Source organism: Cadophora gregata, assembly GCF_030347475.1.
Source record: "Cadophora gregata isolate MNR1 chromosome Unknown scaffold_16, whole genome shotgun sequence".
In the NCBI taxonomy this organism is placed as follows: domain Eukaryota; kingdom Fungi; phylum Ascomycota; class Leotiomycetes; order Helotiales; family Ploettnerulaceae; genus Cadophora; species Cadophora gregata.
In genome coordinates, this window is record NW_026695939.1 from 1,724,909 (window position 1) to 1,747,279 (window position 22,371).

General features: G+C 48.4%; 2 protein-coding genes across 2 annotated transcripts; one reads left to right on the forward strand and one right to left on the reverse strand.

Moving 5' to 3' along the window:
- Nucleotides 1-4,051: 4,051 nt before the first annotated feature.
- ONS95_005791 (uncharacterized protein) lies at nt 4,052-4,372 on the reverse strand (the record flags this gene model as incomplete). Its single annotated transcript, XM_058499220.1, has 1 exon — nt 4,052-4,372. The coding sequence occupies one exon, from the start codon at nt 4,370-4,372 to the stop codon at nt 4,052-4,054; it is 321 nt and encodes a 106-aa protein (XP_058351488.1).
- An 8,617-nt stretch (nt 4,373-12,989) lies between these two features.
- ONS95_005792 (uncharacterized protein) lies at nt 12,990-13,304 on the forward strand (the record flags this gene model as incomplete). Its single annotated transcript, XM_058499221.1, has 1 exon — nt 12,990-13,304. A coding segment is annotated over one exon (315 nt), but the record flags the coding sequence as incomplete, so codon positions are not given.
- Between the last annotated feature and the right edge of the window lie 9,067 nt (nt 13,305-22,371).

Below are 22,371 nucleotides of genomic sequence, written 5' to 3' on the forward strand. Positions count from 1 at the left end.
CTTGGGAAAGTGTCTAGAAGCTGCCCAAGCGACGACATGATATTGAACTATTGATAAAATGTGCGGTACTGGTTCTTGTAAAAGATGTTATATCATTTGCTTGCCTGTATTAGAAAGCTTCGTGGAGTTTTGATATGAGCTTCATCTTACCTCCAAGCCCAGCACACATGGATAGCAAATTAGGTGAGTAGTCCTACATATTTATTTATTTGTACTGTAGACTGTCTAGGGTAGAACTAATATCTATTCATCGAAAGCAATTCCCAGAGCATTATCCAATATGCAGGTCTTCGACCCTGATACTGTCGTAGTTGTTTAAAGTAACCCAGTGAAATGTCAACAAAAGGCTCACAAACTTTCTATGCGTATCCAGCAAGTGGGATCTCCTCCAAGATATCTGTCTAGTACGCAATACAAGTTTGATACATATGTTTATATGTTTAGCTTTAGATAAATAACGTTGAAAGGAATTTGGCTGCGATGGAGGTTGGGAATCGAGGTCTGACAATACCGTCAAATTGGTGGCATTGATGCTAACAACACGTTTTAAAAAGAGTACTTGACAGATCATGGTATTTTAGATATCGATATCTCTGTGGTGTAAACTACGCTAATGTATCCTGCCTGCAACAAGACACTCGAGGTGAGCGTTCTGGTGATAGGTATTGGGGTTACTGAAATTGACAGGTGTGGAAATCAAGAAGACCGCGATGTGTTTCCCGAAGTTCGGCGAGAGTATTGTGATTATCTCGAATATGCAACTTTACTTTTACACATAAATTCAGGGCTGTATAGCAGTTGGGTATTCTGCTACTTGCGTCGCTTGTCTTGAGATGTGATTCATGTCAATAACATCACTTCCCATAATTCCGACAAAAGGTTTCAGCTCCATTATGACATGACCGACATTTAAGTGGAGGGTGTGTTTCTCACTTATTTTTCAATGCCGTTGTATGCGTGCAGCTATTTGTAAAGTGAGGTAAGCGTAGAGTTGGAAGATTTCCCTTGTATCCTTCTCCGAGCCCAACAACATGTATGTGGTACTGACAGGAATGCTTCTACATAATAAAAAATATACACAGACACATCACTAGTGTTTCTTATTTTGAGGATTTATTGAGTGCTGAGATCAGTGGTGAAAGGGGAGGATGGGATTTGGGGACTTCTTACAGGCCACTTTCCCCCTCGCTTCGTTCCCCAAACCGCAGACACTTGAGTAATTGAGCAACCTTTACCCAAACAACTCTTCTGATGCATTTAATGCTTTATTACTTGATCATACGTAGTTTTGTGTCTTGGGAAAGTAATTAGAGTCCAGTTTCGTACTGTAGGACGAGCTTCGGGTGATAAGTTGATAAATATTGTTCTCTCCCCCACAGAATCAAAATCAAGAAAATTTTTCCTAGGTCCGACAGGTTGGTAAAAATAATTAAAATGATTCAACTTTGAGCTATCAGAGATGGTGCCATGGTATATCTACTGTTGTTGTAATGTGAGTCAAGTGCTGGTATCGGGAGTGGGTACGAATGTTGAGCAACGTCCACCAAAGGATGCAACAATCGCAACCCAAGACCACACCTTCAATCCTATCTATGACAGTAAGAAAAACGGTATTTTATATCACGGCTCTACCATAGATCGGGACTATTGAAACTAGGTCTGGCAATCAGATGGAATGCAGCGATTTCCAGAATGTATTCGATTGTTTGTATGATCACAGAAGCCGAGGGGATCCGCATCACGACAAGCAGCTTTAAGTCCATTGAATATAGGAGCCTCTAATCACTGTGCTTTTCGGGATTTTGTTGAGGGTCTGTCTTTACATTCAGCGTCTATTCGTACAGTGCAGCTGCGAACTCAGAATGTATGCCCTCGCCGGAATAGTCAAACGAGGACAAATGTGTAGACAAGTCATTTCTTCTATATCATTGTGAGCTTTGACATTGGACACGAGAACGGAGTTAGATGTTTGAAAGACTCATTTGATTATTCAATGTCATTCACACACATTCTTTCTCTACTCCATCACAACCACTGCGTTTTGCCGGAATTGCGGCCTGAGAAGGCGGATGGCTTCGAAGCGAATGTAAACAAGCAAGCGCTGAAGTTCAGGCTTTTCACCACTCGAACACATCGCCCCGAATATTCACTCAACATGTAGCGTTCCCTCAGTCCCAGATGTCTGAAGTGCTTTACCATCAGGTAGACGAGCAAGCCGTTTCTCTCTCCAGCACCAGACTTCCATGACATCACCAAGATGTGACAACATGCACCTGTCTGCAATTCACGGGAGATATCACAGAATCAGAAATGACTGCAGAAAAAGCAGTTATACGTGATCGCAAGATCTACTCAGAACAGTAATTAAGAAATAATGCTGCTGCGAATACTTTCTGAATATATTTAATCTGAATAAATTCAAATTCGAATATAAAATTAATTCGAATATCCTTTGTCTGGCCTGCTGCGAGCAACGACACCTGCATCAGACCCTGTTGTCTGACTTAGCGATGCTGCACCGTTTCTCAAACTCAATGCTTTCTTCTTCTGTGACGTTCCCGATATGTTATTTCGCAGGTGCAAATATATTGTTACCCGCCGTCAGTCGCATCTTCTTCCATTCGAGGAAGTGATGGGCTGAACTCTAAACCTGTCAGAAAAGTTCCGCGGTCCTCTTAGACAAGGCGAATTTGTTTTTGCCGACATGCAACCAATTGGATGCACCGGGTTCAGAACGCCACTTTTACTATCAAATCCTATCATAAGTTTCAGCTTGCAGGTTCCAAAATCTGAGCGATTCCCAGACCCAGACTAGGTATGCGAATCAATGGCAAATGTGGATTGCCAAAAAGTAAACAAAGAAAACGAGGTGCATTTATCTTATCATCGGAAACATGGGTAAGATTACGCGGCACATCGAAAGCCCTCCGTCAAAGATGATCAGCTCGACTTGATTGACTGCTTCAATTTTTCCCCACGATAAATCCACGAAGACTAAGGTGGTTGCGGATAATCTTGCGAGAAACGTGATGACAGAAAGTCGAGAACTTGCCGTCTGTCAATTCCGATATGCAACCCTCAGCATGAGGAGGACTTCCTCCGATGCAGAGAGACGACATGCAGGAGATGATGCGACAAATGAAAACGCCCGCACGTTTTGCAACTGCTTCGCCGCGCCTGCAACTAAAGAGAAAAAAGAAGGAAATTCTCAACGGCCGCTCCAGAAGTACGGCAGATCATGTCCACACGAAAACCACGGACTTTGGTTGTGGCAGCGGCGCCTTGGGGAAATGTCAGTGTCTTGTTCCCACGAAATGAGGGTATAGAACCATCGTATATTTTGTTCATGTACGGCGGTTATAGCGTTGCAATGCAGAGAACTGGTGCAGCGGCTTGCATATGATATGTTGCTTTTGGTGACACTTGTCAGTTCTCACCTGTCAAAACCCCTCGTATCTTTCCACACACACCACATCCCTTGTTCCTGAATGGCAACCCGTTGACATGGAGTCCAATCCAGACTCTTGGAGTAATCTGATAGAATCTTGTGTCGGACGTAGGTAATGATATGAATACGATGATGATTGTCGTGATAGGGCCGACTTTCGCTATGCCACAGCCAATGGCTCTGTCACTGATCACCCCAGGTCAATATTTCAGCCTCTCTATGAACCAGGTAGACGGCGCCTTGGATTACTGGATGGTGGGCTGTCTGTTGATGGTGGCGATAAGAGAGGGAGAGTTCAGAATCAGATCCTGAGCAACAAGGCTCATACATTCATTCGGGCTGCAACTCTTCCTGCCCCGAAGCCCTAACAACATCCCATCCTTCCCCTGTCCACTCACCGTTGACTTCTCACGACACATCAATCATCAACATCCGTGCATTGCATTCAAACCCACATCCACCTTCCTCCAACTGCTCAGCGTGCATCCGACCCGGCATCACGAACATGAAAGACATCATCACTTGCCTCGGAATCGGGGCAATAAAGCTGCAAACCTCAAATCCCAGTCCTGGTTCGATAATATGCAACGTCTATCCTATCTCTTACCATACGATGAGAATATCCATGGCCATGGATCCATCCCACTGCTGGAATGTCCCGAGACTGTCTCCTGCATCTGCCCGCTGCCAAAGCAAGCATCCAGCATGATGCAGCGAGTGGATTGCAGCCTCACCAAGCAGCAACCCAGGAGCGCAGCAGGGCAGCATCACCAGCAAGCATCCCATCACCTCCACGCCCGCCTTCCTCCACAGTCTTCCGTTCTCCTCGCATTTCGTGGCACATGGAGATGAAGTGCCAGAGCGGGCGCCGCAACGGGTCGGCCAAACAGCACATCCACCACCGAACCGAGACATGGGCTCCATGGGCTCGACAAAAACCCTAAGCTGAAACCTCTTATGAGGCGATAATATATGGCTTCTTCAGGCCCAGCCATGGGCTTCGGCAGCTCGTGGTTTAATATGGGGAGCCCTGGGGCCGCCGCCGGGAGAGCCTGGCTGGCCGAGAAGGGACATAATCGGACGAATGAGTGAGAAATATTGAGAATAATCAATTTAATGATCGACCCAAAGTGGGTTGACTGGTTGTGGGCTGCCTGCTACAGCTGGATATTCTTGGCAAGAGGCAAACTGCAACTGCTTATGCAAGGCCGCGCCACGATGCTGCAAAGCCCTGCACTGCCAGTTCCCGATCTGTTCGAACAAGGTCATCCGTGGCTCGTCTTCTCGGCATAGGCGACCCAACGACCACTCAAATATTATTGCCAGGAGCAGGGAGCGGGCATTACACAGTCAAGAAGTTGCTTTTTCCAACGTCGTGTTGTACAAAAGAAACGCGGTGTTCCGGGAAGAACGAGTTCTATCAGATATCAGATTTCGCATTTGAGAAACACGGACTGATGACCGCGGCTGTCAAGATCAAAACAAGTCACCGCCAAATGCACACCCGCAAAGTCAGTTTACAGGACTCGGCAGAGTTTTTCTTTTTCAATTCCTGTGCCGCGGCCAAGTGGAAACTCAATTGGACTGACACTGCACTCCGAACCCTCTTTCTGCCCCGCTGATTATCACGTTCGCATCAAACGCACAAGGGAAAACGGATGGGACGATAATCATTTCGCAACGCACGTATTAATTAATTGGAGCAAGAAAGGAGGGGTATTCCGCGAAAAAGAAAGAGGGAACAACGTCGACCGGTCCGGCTTCCTGACAGGATCCTGTCAACGCTTTGATGATACATGGGTGTTCGAATGGCCGTGCAACGGCTCCTGAGGAAGAAAGACGTTGCAACAAGAGGACCTCCGACGAACTTCCCATGTCTTACCCCCCATTCCCATTCCCATTCGCTGATTATTCTCAGGAGATAATCAAATAGGACCCTTGTTGATATCAAATACTTCCTCGGAGCCTGCCAAATCAAATCGACAAGGAGCAGCGAATTTCAAGAAAATTTGAGCAAAAAGACCCCTTTGGGCAAATTCCCCTTTCGGTCATTATTCAAAGAGTTCTACTTGTATTGCACCCTGGACCTGTCTAGGTGATCTCCAGTGCTGTAGGCGTGCAGTAGACCTAACAACCGGTGTCAGACATCGGAGAATATACCTGCAGAAAAGCGCTCTCTGTGCAGCGCGAGCGTGCATGCGTGCGTGGAACCATTGTTTTGGCAATAACAAGAACGGAATATTGATTGCGGACTCGAGGAATGCAGCAGCAGCATCTCGCATGCATGGCATGGCCGTTGCAGGAACCATAGCGGTAGGCGTAACCAAGAGCTCCTCGCATCTAGAAGTGTTCTGGTGCTGTCTTGTAAATTCTACGAGTGCAGGCTTGACCACCAGCCAGCCTGGCAGCAGCAAGTGCCAGCCAGGGCAGGGCATGCCTATACAGCTAACTGCGATCATCATATCAGCGCTTGGTCGTTGTTCCTGCTCCCAAACTCCTTTTCCTTCAGGGGGCTGAGTGAGGTGAGATCGCCAGCTCCGAGGAAAAACGACCCGCACAGAAAGAGAAGGACAAGAGACAAGAAATGGAGCCATGTCTCAACGGCGGCACTCGTTGCCTGATAATGATTGAAATGACAAGCAACTCGGGGACTGAGAAGCGGCATGGAGTGGCCCTGGAAATCCTCGACGACAATCAACCAGGGACGGGTGATGGGCCTGGTCAAATGGGCGCGGGATTTGGAATGAGATTTACATTTACTCAAGCAACCATCAGTTCATGTCAAGGACATCTCCGGTGTAGCTGACGACTCACTGGAGTCACAGTGATGCGAGTCAAAAAAACAAGCCTGCGTGGGGTTTCGGAAGGCCGGACGACGCAGAGGAAACTTCGCACCACCAACTTTTCGGAGAGTGAGGCTGTTTTCATAAGACACTTTCTTAACAGACGTTTGATATAACAAGTGACCCGCACGCAGTGTCTTACGGAGTCCCCGTGTCTCCAGCGTGGTGGAGTCCACGAGTTCATGAGTTCTGGCCAGCGGTTCGATGGGTTCGAAACCAGCACCTCACCCCTTGAAAGCTCACCACAACACGCGAGTGGGAATTTTCCTATCCGTCCATTCAGTGACTCCACTGAATGGATCTTTTCTCTTACCAACTCATGCGTCCTGCCCGTACCAGGGAAATATGAAGCCGGTGCTGGGACCTGGCAGTGTGCAGGCTGGGAAACAGATCGACGAACCTCCCCAACAGACAAGCGAAGTCGGTTAGCCAGCCCCTGAAAGAGCGTCTCTCGACAGAGGAGAAGGGACAGCCACATTCCCAAGTGCAGAACGTAAAAGTCAAGTAAACAAGCCGTAAATGAAAATGCTGGTCTGGAAGTCTCGGCAGTTGCGTTCATACGATTGATGGACGTAATGCTCAGAGCCTATTCCCGCGGAAATTCCTGTTTCGTTTCGTTGAGAGTGCCTAGCCACCGAACCAGCAAGAACCCATCTATCCATGAAGTCAAGCACAACAATAATCTGCAATCGCTTAGATTGGCGATGAGGCTACGACCAAATTGCCCAGTCGAGAAGATCGTGAGGTACTAACTTAAGAGATACGGAAGGACATCCTCCGCATAAAACTACAGGAATAGTATGAAAAAGAAGCGAGCGAAGCTACTCATGGAAATCAATCATCAGTAAACATAAGCCGTGGAAAGACAAACTAATCAAGTAAACTTACGTACTTATGCACGGCACCAAGCTAGATGGTTCATGCGCGTAAGAAGGACTACTGTACCTTCGAGCGATCGATGTCAAAGCCGTTTGCTCTAAGATAGATAGACAGATAGAAACCCATGGTACTTCTAGACTGATCACAAGCACCTTCTAGCATTAGAGGGGCTTGTCATGACAGCAGACACCGTCGTCGCATCATCAAGCCAGGGCTTGCTGTTCCTTTAAGGTAGATAGGTGCCTTCTAGACTGAGCACCAGCACCTTCTAGCTGGAGAGTAGTCCCTTCCAATGATCAGTGCGCTGGCTCGTCAATGACAGTTGACGCCGTCGTCGCAGGATCAGCCCCAATAATCGTTGTTCCCTGATTAGTATCACCAGCCGGTAATAGAGCAAGCAGGGTTTAGGTAGGTAGGAAGGAAGGAAGGAATCGCAAGAACCAGACCAGACAGACACCTACTCTAGAGAAGAGACGGAGAACGACGCCGTCGTTGCCCATCGTCGCCACTTTCGTTATCCCAAACCGCTGTCGCAAGTGTCAAAACCTCGCCGCCCGCTGTCTTGCTAACTTAACTTATCTTAAAGTAAAGTCGAAATTTAACTTCGAGACGGTGGGGGAGTAAGTAGTAGTATAGGCATGACAAGTGTGCGGGGCAAGACTTCTTTCTGTTTATGGGCCCTCAAGTAGTAGAGATAGAGAAGGTGGAGGGAGGCGAGTGAGCGAGTGAGCCAGCCGACTTTAGAGTAGGATCCCTTTAGGATGGCGACGGCGTGTGTCAAAAGACCCATTGCGCCATCATTGATCGCCTTGCCAAGGAGCCAGACGGCCTGAAGAACGTCGCCAGAAGGAAATGGTCGGTCGGCTAGATGGCCTTAAGAAATGTCCCACATGCGCGATGTGGGATGCATTCATTCTACTTGTGGGTTTTTTTTTCTTCGTGATGTAAATGGTCGTTACCTATGGCTGTGCTATTATTCTTTGCTCTGAACCGTGCGTGGGTTGTCGATCTGGATTTGGATGAGGGCGGGGGATGGCTGATGGCTGATGGGTAGGGGTAAGCGAGAAATCGAGTGGTTGTGAGGTGGTGAGGCGACTCGCTGGTGCGGAGAATTCTCCGTTTGGGGGTGGGCTTGGGGGTGTGGGAGAGAGGGATTCCTTCGCGGAGATCCGCCGAGGGGGAAGTGGGAGGGAGGATTTCGATGGGGAAGTGGAAGTGCCGGCGGGCTAACTAACGTGTTCTTGGGAATACCTCGCGATTGTGGGACGGGTGGAAGATGCGATTTGGAGATATACTCCGAATGAACTGTGGCGGTTCGTCTCAGCTTGATGGCGAGTTGTGGGATGTAGATTACGCTACCTGGATTTGCTGTAAGATCGTAATCCCACGAACATCCTGCCTGCCGTATCTAGATAGGAGGTTGAACGGTACGTCTTGACCGTGGATCTGGACTCGGGGAATTTGTCAAAGATATCTTGGTGGAGAGTTGAGTGTGGTGATGTGGTGATGCGATGGAGAACGGGGGCGGGTGGCACAGGTCATATGATGCCTTGATGATGAGCTCCCCAGCCCGTACAGTGAACTAAGCGCCCAGTGATAAACAGAACACTACGTCGCACTTTACATCTGGCTCGTCCAGAGATATGCAGGGAGAATTGTATTGGGACAAGTACTTCACCAAGATGTATGCTGGCTGACTCGTGATTGACATGACATCCAGCTGCAAGAGTATGGTGGCTGTGATCTAGGTCTGTATCCCGCAGTTCGCTCATAAGGAACCATTCTCGAGGGAGCAGCCACATCATTCAACGGGGTTGAGTGCGACCACGTCGGGCCTAGCTGGTTTCGAGTATTTTGGAATGATACAGAGTCCTGCTCTCGGACTTGCACTGTCATGTTCATCTGCTTTCTACCACTTGGCTATCATCAATGTTCCTAATTCCCTCCCTTCCGTGTTCTCTGAATTGTTCCTAATGTCCTAAACCTACGACCCGAATAGATAAGTAGTCAGTAGAGTTTTGGAACGCGGGGACATACTTTCGCCAGCGTGATACAGAGTTTTGTCTTCCGGATAATCCTTCCCGATGTATAATGGCAGCACATGCTATTTGGGAACGAATGATACCACAATTGATTGACATGAACTGAATGATACGCATGGAGACCCTAAATCCTCGGTACTTTGGTCGCTCCACGACCGTTATCTGAATTACTGAACACTCCGTGATCCGATGAAGATCAGGATCATGAACGCACCGCAGGCAGTGCTCTACATTAGACAGAGCGGCTACTGTCGAACTGCTGCAGATTACAAGCCCCTCCCATGACAGGAAGGGAGGAAGGCGGCTCAACGAAAACGCAGGAGGGGTTCCCCAGCAAGTTGAAGGCTTGTGCAAGCACCAGACGCTGCGATGGGAGGTTGACTACTGGATCGAGATCTCCACAGGGATGTCCATGAGATCGCCGCAGGGGTGAGCTCGTCACAGGTTTAAGCCTCCTTCCCAGATCCAGCTTCGACCTCGCTGGGGCTACCTACCCATACGCCGCCACCACTGCCACTGGCCATCGCCAGCGAAACCCGTGCGACTGGGCTACCCTGGACTTCGAAACGTCTTAATTCGATCTTCCTGTCTCCAAAACAGCCACTGAACGGACTTGAAAGAACTGAAAGACCTGCAAAAGTGACGATGCCTAGTCTTCTAGACATAGCGGTGGTCAAGGCTCTGCAGTAGGCAGTCGTTGCTGCAGAATCGAAACTAGAGTCTAGCTGCAGAGGCTACGAGACTACCGCGCTACCGTCTGCTAGACAGCAGACAGCACAGATCTACATGTGTCCTCAACGGCAATTTTCTAGTGATTGAAATTATTATCTTATTATTATCATTCGTTTTAGAGTTGGCTAGAGGCAGGCAGACAGAAAACCCTGACCCCGCTTTTTGTTTGCTTTCAGCGCAAGCTCACTTGCTGGCTCGCGCTTACCGTTGGATCAGCATAGGGATCGCCTGCGGATGTCGTGCCTATCACACTCCTCGTTGCCTCCCGCCTACCGTGCTATTCCCTTCCTGAGCCGCCTGGATACAGTATTTCTACTTAACCGGATCTGACACAGGCATGGTTCCGGCTTGTTGTGTATATAGTCCGCGATGATACCTTCTCTCTCTAGCCAGGGTTTCCCTCTAATTGAAAATCATATGAAAGCAGATATGGGCTGGCTTGGGATAAATCCGGGATGGTGAAGTGACATGGCTGCATAATCTTATTCCAACGCCACTACCTCATTGTTCCCTTTAGTTAGTGCCCTTTTTTCGATCAGAAATAATAGAGTCTGCCCCATGGCAGCAGAAACCGCCTCCGACTCTGTAACGGCTCAGGCCACGGTCCAGTGCCTGCCGAGTCAAATAGCTGCATCGCGGGGAGGGGAAGCCGGATCAACCGACGTCGAGAGAGATGCAACGCATCGGAAATTTTCTGCCTCACAGTAGTTGCTCGAGAGGCCGTGTATTCTGTTGACCAGAGCCCAGACGAACATGTGTCTGCTTCAAGACGAACTGGTTGAATTGACTAGGAGCATTTTCGTGCTGTCCATTGAGGTCGTTCCTGACCGGGTAACTTTGCATCGTCGTCGACGTCGACTACGACAAACTTTGCCGAGCAAAACTTTACTTCTCAAGATTGACACAGTCCATCGGCATGCCTGTGCATCCCCCCACAAGGGCCGGCATCGATATTCGCATCATGGATCATCGATAACCACTTACTCATGTTACTTTCAAGCTCGCCCTCGCCTTCGCCTCGCCTCGCCTCGCTTGCCCCATAACAAAAGTCCCCACTTCTCCTCCACCGAAGATCCCGCAAAAGTCAACACGGCACTGCGGCGGCAGCAGCAGCAGCAGCACGAGCAGGGCCAGGCATCGCGGAGAATGGCTCGTAGAAAAGGGTAGGCAGGAAAAGTTCCGCAACCGCAGTGCAGTGCAGTAGAAGGCAGGAGGAGAAGATGCAGCAATGCAGCAAGCAGATCAACCCTCCTGAGATAAATGCTCCGCTGCAGCACGCACGCAAGGCGTTGGTCTCCGGAACACGGAAGCCCTCCATAGGGATGAAGGCAAAGCAAAGCAGAATTTCGAAGCAGGCTCGAGTCAGTGACAGCATGCCCACCGCGTGTTTCACGAGAAAATGGTGAGCAATGCAGAGAATAGTGCAGCCTCGCAGAATACAAACTTGATAACTTTCAATGCGAGACGGGTACGGGTAACACTGCCGTGGTCTTTGCTTCTCACTTCTCCAAAAATTTCTGTTTCCGTTATGCGTTCTCGTTCTCGTTGGGTCTCCTCCTCTAGTGGTGAGAATCATACGACGAACGCCGCAGGTTCCTTGATTTTTTATTTGCTTTTTTCCCTCAACATGCATGTAGATGGCGAGCTATGAGGAGAGATATTCAGGGACAACCGCTGCATGCTCGAGCGTACTTGCATGCATCGAGGATTTCGAAAAAAAAATATTCTCTTCTCCCCCGAGCGAGTGTATCCTTTTTCTCGTCCTTGTCCTTGTCCTTTCCTTATTCTTCTGACTCTCCATGTAACGCACAAACGATAATACCTTTGCGAGTTTTTCAAGGGAGGAGAGAGAGGGGGGATTGGAACTTAGAAGGGATCACCCATTCCATTCCGTACTTCAGGTAGGTTTGGAGCGGGGAAAAGGCAAATGGCTCTCCCTCCCGAGACAGGTAGGGGAGACCTGGCTGCAGGCTTGTTTCTCCTCTCTTGATCTTTCCGTTTCCTGTTTCTTTCTTGTCTGCACTGGTGCAGAGCGTTGAGAATTTGAGACAAGAACATGTGGACGCTGCAGGATAGAGTTGGCACATCGTTCCGAGTAGGGAACCCTTCTCTGAACTGTTTCTATGATTGACTTTATGAATAGCTTGGCTGCACTAGGAACAGAGATCGTGGATAATCGGTTTATGAGGGGTCCTCGAAAGTATGCGCCAGAGCCCAAATAAAAATAATACAATTCGGTTGGAAGCACTTTAAAAGTATGATAAGATTTCTGGGGGAGTTGCAGGACAAGCCGTTCGGAAGCCGGAAAACCGTCCAAGAGCATGTACCTTGTCTCTACACACGTGCTGCAGGGTTGAAGTCCGTAAGCCCAGCCAGCCAACAACTGCATCAGACAGGCCACTTTACCTGCAGCCCGGCTGGTCCAGTCATGAGGGGATTCGGGAACTCAAGGTCGCTACTGGCCGCCATCTCATTTTATTGATTTCTATCCTGTTCGAATAATTGGCAATATGATCGACCGGTTCCGTACCTTGATTTTCCTGGTCTGGGTTCGAATGATTGGCAACGGGATCTTGGTAGCTGGCGGAGGTTTCCTGGTTGCGCTTCGCTTCATTTTATTGCTTGATAGCGCTTACTTACAAACTGGCAATCATACATCCAGGGAATTTAGGCGGCCGATCGTCGCTGAGGGCTGAGCAGGGCTGTTGCTTACAGCGCTTTGCCTCTAGGCACGTCCAGGGCATGGCTCGCTGGATGGCCTGGCTCGCGGGGTCCCAGGAAGCGACTTGCCGCCAGTCAGTGCGCACGTCTCTTGGAGCCGCCACAGTGCTATTCTGAGTTCTGTAGCTCAACAGCTGTGCCAGCTAGAGATAGGAAGGACTTGGTATTCAACAGCACCCAAATATCTAAATTAAATTTACTTGCTTTCGAAGACACTGAGTCAGTGGCAGCATAGCATCGATCAAGCTAGAAATGAAGCATCACGAAAGTGGCTGAAACTGGAAAGCTGTAAGCAACATGCTTTCTCTGTGATGCAGATAAGAGGGGATTTCCGTGCGTTTCCTCTCCTTGCCTTCCTCTTGTAACATGTCAAGATCAGAGGGGACCATGTCAACCAATGAGTATGAGGGAGAAGATACTTTGTCATGTGAAAAGGAAAGGCATGCGAGCAATGCAAGTGCAAATGCAGATAAGCAAGAACAGAGTTCAACAGTTCAACAGACTTCCCCTAAACTATCCGCAAAAGATCAATCGCATCTCTCGGTATCCTCCCGAGACTCCATCTTTTATCATGTAATGGTTTCAACTCCGTCTGAAACCTCATTTCCCCTTCCCTCTCACGCTTGCGTCGGGGAATAAACCCGCTGTGTTCCTGACTTAGTGTGCAGCCAAGTGATATCCCTCCTCGAGGGGAGGAAAAGAAAATAAAAATGGAAATAGCCGTTCCTTAAAGCGTTGCGCTTAACAAACACAGAAAGAGCCGCGAAATGAGCACAACCCAGAAACATAAACTCACCCACAAACCCCGCTCTTATCGCGCTATCTTGCCAAAAAGAAAAGAAAAACCATGACGATCCAGCCTTTCTGGGGGCGTCGAACAGACTCGAACTAGATTCTGCAGGAAATTGCATAGAGTTCACGGTACGAAGCTTGAACCGAAACAGCGACGGCATGGTAGTTTGGAGGCGTAAAAGTGAAGTGAACTTTCGAGTCATGTCCTCCTCCACGAGTAGTAGTCTGCTGCCATCTTTCCTCGATAGTTTTCACTGACGTCAGAGGCAGGCAGGAAAGGAGCTCGGGGTTTAGAACGGCTTTAGCACAGACAAGCTAAATAGATACTCTTGGAAAATGAGGAAAAGCAATTTCAAGCAGAGAGGCGTCTTGAGGCTTTTCGAGACGATGCTTGGAGAGCGAGCCTACTTGACTCTGTAGACAAGTGTGAGCCGCGAAACTTGACTCGCAAAAAAAAAGAGAGAGAGAAGAACAATTGTTCATGTTTGCTCGTTTAACCTTTCGTTAACAAAGGTAGTAGACGACGAACCTTGATAAACAGTAAACAATAGAGAAGCATAGAAGCATAAGCTCAAACCATACACAACACTAGGAAAGTAACATGGGAAAAGGCAGCAGAATCCTGATTTTTGAAAATCCAAATGCAAAATCCAAATGCAAATCCAAATTCTCGATATGAAATGCAATGCAATGCGATGCGATACAGTACTGCCGAAGGTTTCGCAAGGAATTCTGACATTTTTCTTGTTTTTATTTATGATTTTTTTCTTCGTCTTCCCCGGCGAGCCCATCAAACTCCCCCGTCTCTCTTCTTCTTCCCCTCAATCCTCAATCCTGAATCCTCAACTCATGCGCAGAGAGAAAGTCAAAATCCAGACGGGAAAGCATCTTACTCTTACTCACCTCTGGGACCAAATGATGACATGCCACGTCAGGTTTGTTTAAAACTTCCCAAATTATAGCTCGTCGATAGATTGAAATCTGCATGTATACTGGCTGGTAGGCAAATAATTAAATATTGTTGCGGGAAAACCTTGATGCTTGCCTTGCTTGCCTGTCTGGCTAGCTGGGAAACGTGGAGAGCTCGATTGATGGATGGATAGATGGATGCTGGAAGAATTGGTATTGGGAAGGGAGATGGAGATGGACGATGCACGAGCCGTCCCTCTCTCCCTCCCTTTCCCGCATCTGCAGATAGATAGATAGATAGATCATCATACCTATCTGTCGCGGTACCTAGGTATGCTGCGGGGTTTTGTGGTGTTGCAGCACATATATTATTGTGTATGCATCTATCTCCTCAACCCTACAAGAACACCATAACCAGGCAAAGAAAGGAACGGGATGGCAGCTAACTGGGTCGCATATATCGCAAGCTGATCTAATGTACTGTACATCTAGCACGCATAAAATTCGATGGGTGATGGGGAGGGGGGATAGAGATGGCAGACATGTGAATAGGTCATATGTGTGTGGGCAGGGAGTGAGGAAGCGTCGTATGTGGGTGTATGGTGCAAATTGCCGTGCGAAAACATATTGATTTTCAATCCTTCCCATTGCGTCACGTCCCTTGCTTTGACTCTCCCTTCCTGGATTTACTTCCTGTGTATTGTTGTTTTCTCCTATCCCTTGATATCAAGTACAGCGCAGTGCAGTTACCCCGCCGGCCGGCTGAAGCGAGGCAAAAACGCGGGGGGGAAGTTTTAGGGGACCTCCCGCGGTTGAATAATGTCCAAAACCACGGACGGGGAAGCGGTACGTTACCATACTTTGGAAATATACTTTTTCTACGAACTCTGCGTTCTTTTCTGGATTGTTCTGCTGCTGAAGTATATATGTCTTATCAAGCACTTGCCTACACGAGAAGAGAAACCTACTTCCCGTGTCTCTTTGTTGAGGATCACATTTACTCTCCGTATTGTGATATAGGTACCTGGTGACCTGTCACTTCTTCTTCTTCTTCTTCACCGCTTGTACGGGTTGTGATGGTTGCACGGAAATTGAAGGTTTAAGGAAAGGATAGGCGGTAGGTAGAGAAAGGTGCATGACTTATCTATCCATTTGCGAAAGTTGGCAGAGGAGGTAAATTTTTTATAAAGCCATCTATTAGTATTTTGGTAGTGTTTATTTCACTGGTACCTACCGAAAGCTTCCGTAGGTATTACTCAATGAAATCTGTTTCATGGTTTAGTGAACGAGAGTATCTTTCAATTAGATACCTTCTATTGAAAAAAGGCAGCAAGAGACAGACGTCTCACAAACTTGACTCCCTCGCCCAGGCCAGCCAGCCAGCCCGCCGGCCCAGACCTCCCGGCGCCAACTCCATCCAGCTTCGACGCAGGGCAAAGGCAAAACCACCACGCCTCCGCCTCCCTCCTGCACAACCAGCACGTGCCAACCCCAACAGACATACCAGCGTAAACACCTGCATATGTAGGAACCAACCTTTTCCTTGGATATCATCAAATAATGTCTCTCCTGTATGTGCAGCGGTTCGGTTCGTAAGCTGCATTGTGCATTGCAGTGCAGCGGGATAATATATTAGAATTTTACGAATACGCAGGACATTTCCAGCGAGGGAAATAATTTAAATTCATGTAATGCAGTGCAGTGCGGCGCATTATTCACTGTGTGGGCGGGGAGTGGAAATGGTAGAACCCAGATCTGGCGCGATGCGGATGGGTGCGGTGTGGAGTATTTTCGGAGGATAGGAGGATAAGGGAATAGGGAAGGGAGGAAGGAGATGAAGATTGGGGAGAGTTTGGTGAGATGTTAATGTAATGTCACGTACTTTAGGTCCTGCGATGCGGTGCAGCTTCGATGCGCTGATGGTTCGGACTTGAGGATTTTAGGGGCAGGAAAGGTGAGGGGAGAAGATGGCTGGCAGGATGACAGACGGATCCTCCTCGATGGAAAACTTGAAAGGATCAGGCAGCTAGGTGGTTTGAGCGTGCGTCTAGGATGTGACTGATCCGACGAGATGAGTTCACAGCTTGCAGGTCGATACAATACAGGGTGAAGCGGAGTGGAGTTGAGGAGGAGGAAGGAGGGCGAGCGTGCGTATGTGCATGGTACATTGACGATACACACAAAGCAGGACCTCAGAAAAGTGAATAGATGTCACAGCGATATCCCTCATCGGGAGATACACGAGCCTTGGATTGACGATGAGATGGGATGAAAGAGACGGTGAAGAAAAACAGTGTGTATACCCCACACACACAGTTTCGGGATGACTTCTCGGATGGGAAGTCTCTGTCCGATATGTCCTGTACCTACGAGGTACATGTGATTCGGCTGATCTGATCAGTCCCGTCGGTCGGACTCGCCTGTGTGTGTGAGTGAGTGTGTGTGAGCCGAGTAGGAGTGAGTTATTTGTTTATTTACTTTTCACCTGAAGCCGCCTCTCGTCACCAACCGATTCGAATCGTGCATACCTACCGTAGGTACCAGGTACTTAAACGGGAAGACCAAGGCAGTAACCTTAACCAGGAGAGAACAAGGAGAGAGAAAAGAAAACAGAAAAAAGTCAAAAGAATCGAAAAGGGGTCGAAGCGAAACTCTCTTCTCTCCTTTTTCTCTTTTTCAAACATAAAATGGAAACCATCCATCCCATGGAGGAAAAGAAGAAGAGAAAATGGAGAAGAATAATGTTCCCACTCTCATACATCGATTCTGCAGCCAGGGGGTTGAGTTTCCAGCATGCACGCACACCCACCCAAGCGAAGGCGAAGGCGCAGGAGTAGCATAGCAGCGCAGCATTAGGGCAGACCGAACCGAACCCAACCCAACCCAACCCAACCCAACCCCACCTGTTCCAACTTCCCACCTGCTGGTTCGTATGAAATCGAGGAGGTACAGAATCGTCGAAGTGACAGATTGTACTTGACTGACAGATCAACGACAAGACCAAGAAAAAATGTTCCTAAACGCATGCATGCATGCATGCGCTGTGAAGCGCAGTGCAGGCTCGGAGATTAATACTCAGGAGTATTGCAGCAAAAACCGGTGGGTGGGCACTAGGCACGCTGCAGGGCATCGCAGCCACGAGCCTCCCCTTCCCCTTCCCCTCCCCTCCTGTCGCTCACTACTCGCGGCCGCCCGCCGCCACCCAGCTGCATAAGGTAGGTACAGACAGGATGCAGGTCAGGGCAGGGCAGGGCAGGGCTAGCTAGCAATGGTAAGCGAGCCCACCATAAACGGGTTCTGGTATATTGAAGTGCATGTTATTGCATATGTACCTGTATGGAGTACCTATGCTGCAAACTATGCGTGCGTGCAGGTAAGGCAAGGTATCCACGATCCTGTTTGATACCTTGCTGAACTAGGAAAGAGGATGGATCAGTACGAGGGAATGGAATGGAATGGAATGGGATAATGGATCATCGAGTGAGGAGAAAAGGAGAATAGGGAATGTCTTAGGAAAGGAGGGGAGGGGAGGGGAGGGAAGGGGAGGGGAAATCTCCCGGCGCATACAGTATGCGAACTGCTGGTCAAGGAGATTGTCAGTTATCAGTTGATTGATGGCTTAGAATAACTTGTAAAATCTCTGAAGTGGTGTTTGGCTTATTAGGGCATCGCATCGGCTTTCTCTCCGTTGTGTCTATGGTACGGAGAGGTCGGCAATACGGTTGGACTTCTTTACATTGTCAAGGAATAATAACATCGCGGCATGCGATCCGATCTGCTCAGCACGACTCGGTATACACCCTGATACTTTTACTATATCCTTTATAGCATCCATAAAGTTCAATTATGCCGTACCAAATAATGTATATTTCGACGTGCTAATCAGTGGGGAAAGGGAATCAGAGATTCGGGATCTTGGGGCTGGTAGCTGGTAACTGGTAGCTTAGCCGGTCGCTGGTCGCCGGGTCGGGTTGACTTGAGTTGGGTTGGGTTGGGTTGGGTCGGCTGGATCGGAATTTGCAGAGAAGAGAGGGGCTGAAGGAAATTGTCCGACAGACAGATTGTGGATGTGATCTTGAGGATGCGCCCGCTTGCCGCGAAACCTCCGAGATCGTCATATCAAGAAGATATCATATCAGTAGCATAACAATCGAACCAAAAGAATTACAAAGAACGAAAAAGGCAAAGTGGTACGTACGAATTTGCATTTTTGTTTTGGGGATTCCATATCAAAGCCTGATAAGATGTTCATGGCCGGAGATGTTTCAGAGAGAGGTAAGAGGGGTGGAGAGTGGTGTTGTCCTTCAGGATTTTCTGCGATCTACAGGGTCTGGTTTGCTTCGTGGGAGGATCGAGTTTTGTTGTGAGAAAGGAATATGCCGGTCTTGTATTTCAGAAGAGGAAGGTGCATCATGACTTCATGTTTTCTGTGTGTGCCTGATGGAAAGTAGTTGGGCAAGGAAACATCTTGCTACAGAACGAGTCATGACCCACCTGCTGCCAAAAACCATCGCGGACTTTACAGACAGCATTCGACTCCGTAGGATTGTCAGCTAGGTACTTAGGTACATTGATACAATGCAGCTAACCGTCATGTACTTCCGGAGCAGCGTCCTTGTATCATCGACTGGGAACATAGGTACAAGCCAGAACGCCACCCGAGTCACGAAAACATGTTTTTGACAACGCTGTTGTATATCCCTGAATCATATGTACGTAGTCCAGGGACTAGGCAGGCAGCCACAAAGCGAAGATAAGAAGTGCACACTTCAACCAAGCATCGGTACCTGACTTCTAGAGCCGGAGGAATTGTCGATGTTGGGAATAGTTACATGTCTTGTCCTGACTCTGACAACCTTTCCGTGACCACCCCTCCAATCCCCGCACGCCATTATTATTTGCCAAAAGAAAGTACCGAAGTAGAGTTCCGGGTGCGAAAAGTGACAGAAGGTAAATCTACGACGAACCTTCATCTGCCGAGATCCTGTGATGTGATCTGATGTGATGTGACGAGATATGATTTGACGTGAGTAATGATTATCGGCATCAGATTTCACACATCAACCTGCTTGTGGCTGTTTCTTTTCAGCGCGCCATGGCCAGGATCAAGATCCTTCCTGTGTTTGAGGTTCACTTAGTTGCGTTTTTTAGTGAGTCGAGTGACCTCGAGATACTTGTTTTTGAGCGACTCGGTAGTTCGTTGAGGAGGCTGGGCTGGGGGGGGGGGGGGGGGGGGACCTCTGGCAAAGTTGGTCTAGAAGCCCCCGCATCTGGCTTCCCGTCCCCTATCAGCCCTTTCAGGGTCCACGTTGATGTTGATGGCGGGGCTGGCTGGCTGGCTGGATGGCTGCCGACGTGAATCGTGTTATCAGGTGAGAGTATTGATACCGACCAATGCTGTACAGTTGGTTACACAATCACTTCATGGTACGGTACAATCTCAATCCTTGTTGGAAGGGCACATCAATCAATCCCTATCCATGAGTATGGAACGAATCAAAGGATTGTGTGACAGTAAATCCCGAGAAGGTGCACACCGATAAGCATTTGCCGGACAACTCTCCCCCCTCAACCTTATCTTCTGGAACATGGAACAACCGAACAGCGAAATGAATCCCATGCCTGATTAATTATTACCAAGCAAGGCAAGGAACAGCAAAGTTTTGCCCTTTCGCACTCCAGAAAATTCTAGAGACTCGTGAACTCATGCATCACTTTCGTTCCTTCACTGACAGACAACAGAACACCTCCTTTCTCTAGAACGCGAGTTACAGTATCGTGCAACCAACCTTCCTCGCAAACAGAAGATATAATTCTCAGTCATCCCGCAAAACCCCACCAATCCCCTTACCGCATTCGGCTCTTCTCTACGTGCCGTTCTGGTCCTTGGGATCAGAGTCCAAATGTAACCCTACATTAAGAAACTGGATTTATTGATCATTACTCATTCATGAAGCTTCACTTGACTTCAAAATCCCCGATAAGCTCGGAATAGCCGTAGATCAGCCACCACCCGACTCCGTCTCCATCTCCGTCTCCTCCTCCCTGGCCTGGTTCCTCTCAAACCCATGCAACCAGTCCAATCAGTCTCCAATATCTAACCAAACCTGACTCCTTCCTCAGGCATGATGATCAGGTAGGTAGGTCTTCGCTGCGGTACAGACAGTACAGTACGCTGCGGTTGCTGCGCTCCACTACCTAAACCTAACCTTAATGATGCCCCTCCCCTCCCATCCCCTTGCACTTGCACTTGCCTCTGCAACAGTTCATGCAGAGTGCAATTAGTGCAGAAGTGCAGCAGATTATTTCACAAAATACATCCGCTGCATAAGCTCGCTCGCTCGCTCGCTCGCACAGGGTCTGGGATGTTATGCATGCATCCTGGCTCTGGAAACGCGACGGGTGCCAGTCGGTCGCTTCCGGCATATGTACCAGTACTACTGTATGTGGGAGTGACGAATGGAAGGAAAGGGCTGGAAAAGGTTCCTGTTCCCCACTTCATCCTCACCCTCGCTCCCTCGCCCTCACTATTTGCTTGCTTTCTATCCTCCTGCGGCAGGCATCCTTACTCGTTACCACACTTTGAAAGCCTGTCCTGACGGACTGCCTGGATGCTCAGGCTTGGGATGTAGATAGGTAAGTATTTATTTCGTCTCTTTGTGATGGGAGTTTTGGACATGGACTTGTAATTACCTGGACCTGGACCTGGACCTGGACTTGGACATGGACATGGAGGTACGTAACTGTGATTTTTTAATCTGAATTGAGTTGAATTGAATTCATGGGGGTTGATTATTGACTGATGACGGGAGGGGAGGCGGGGTTGCGCAAGCAACCAAAGCCAAAGCAGACAAGGCAAGACACAAAACGTGGGTTGTCAGATTCCCGTTGTAGATGTGTACGGCGTGGGCTTGGTTCTTTCTTGTCTGAATCGCATCGCGCCCCTCCCCGTTACTTTTCGGGATCTCGCTGAGGAAAAAATGTAAAAAAAGCCCCTCCCAAGGAAAAGCATAATAGACAGATTTGAAAGATCCCTATTATTCAAACTGTATTCGTTTGAAATTGCGATTTCTTGCGACATTATTGTGTATTTTAATTTTCTCTGGGGTGTACTTTCGTCATGTTGATGATTCCCTTTTGGAACGAACGGAGGTATGAAGCTTATTGGAGATACCTTGCTCTGCTTAGCCTGGCATTTATCTATCTACACAGCTACAGTATCTTAATCTGCAAGAATTACTATGTAGAGCAAGAAGCGGTGATCTATCTGCACTTGATGCTCCTCCTTTATTGCCTGTTAGGTAGATAGGCGGGCCAGATCTGGCAAAGATCAGTCAGCGCTGATGCGTCGCTTAGCTTATTTACTCTGAGATGTGAGTGTGAGACTGTGAGTGTGAGTATGTATGTGTGTGCCCCGCGTCGGCAGTGGCAGGGAGAGGTCCGAGCGCTCGATTTCTTGAGTTTGCGCTCGGACGTTTGGAGGGGAACGACCTTCGTCACCGCTCCTTCACATATCTGTCACTAAGGTACCTGCTCAGCTCTTCTCATGAGAATGTTGGTGGAGGTGGAAGAGGGAAGAAGGCATGGGATCAAGGCAGGCTTGCATCGATCATCAGAAGATCTTCTTCAGCGGAGAAAAAAAGTCAATTCTTCCCAAGCTCTTCATCTGTCTGTCCAGCTCCCGTTGAATTTATTCCCTGTCTCGAAATTGAACATGGCAGCACCCCGCATGAGGCTTGTCTTTTCGCATTTCGATTTCGAATTTCATTTTCTAAGTGTTTGAGGACGAAGACGTGGGGGGTTTGATATTCTGGAAGTGTTTTTGTGCTACTCTTTAAGTTTGATTGGACTTAAGATCCTCGATGGCCGTTGAAGAGAAGCCAATTTAGTCGACAGCTCAACGGCATGAATTAGTACGTTTAGCAGCTGCGGGACTTGGTTGAGGCATTTCAAGACTGTCACCAATTTCTGATAATCAGACTTCACTTATGACTCGCTGCTTCTT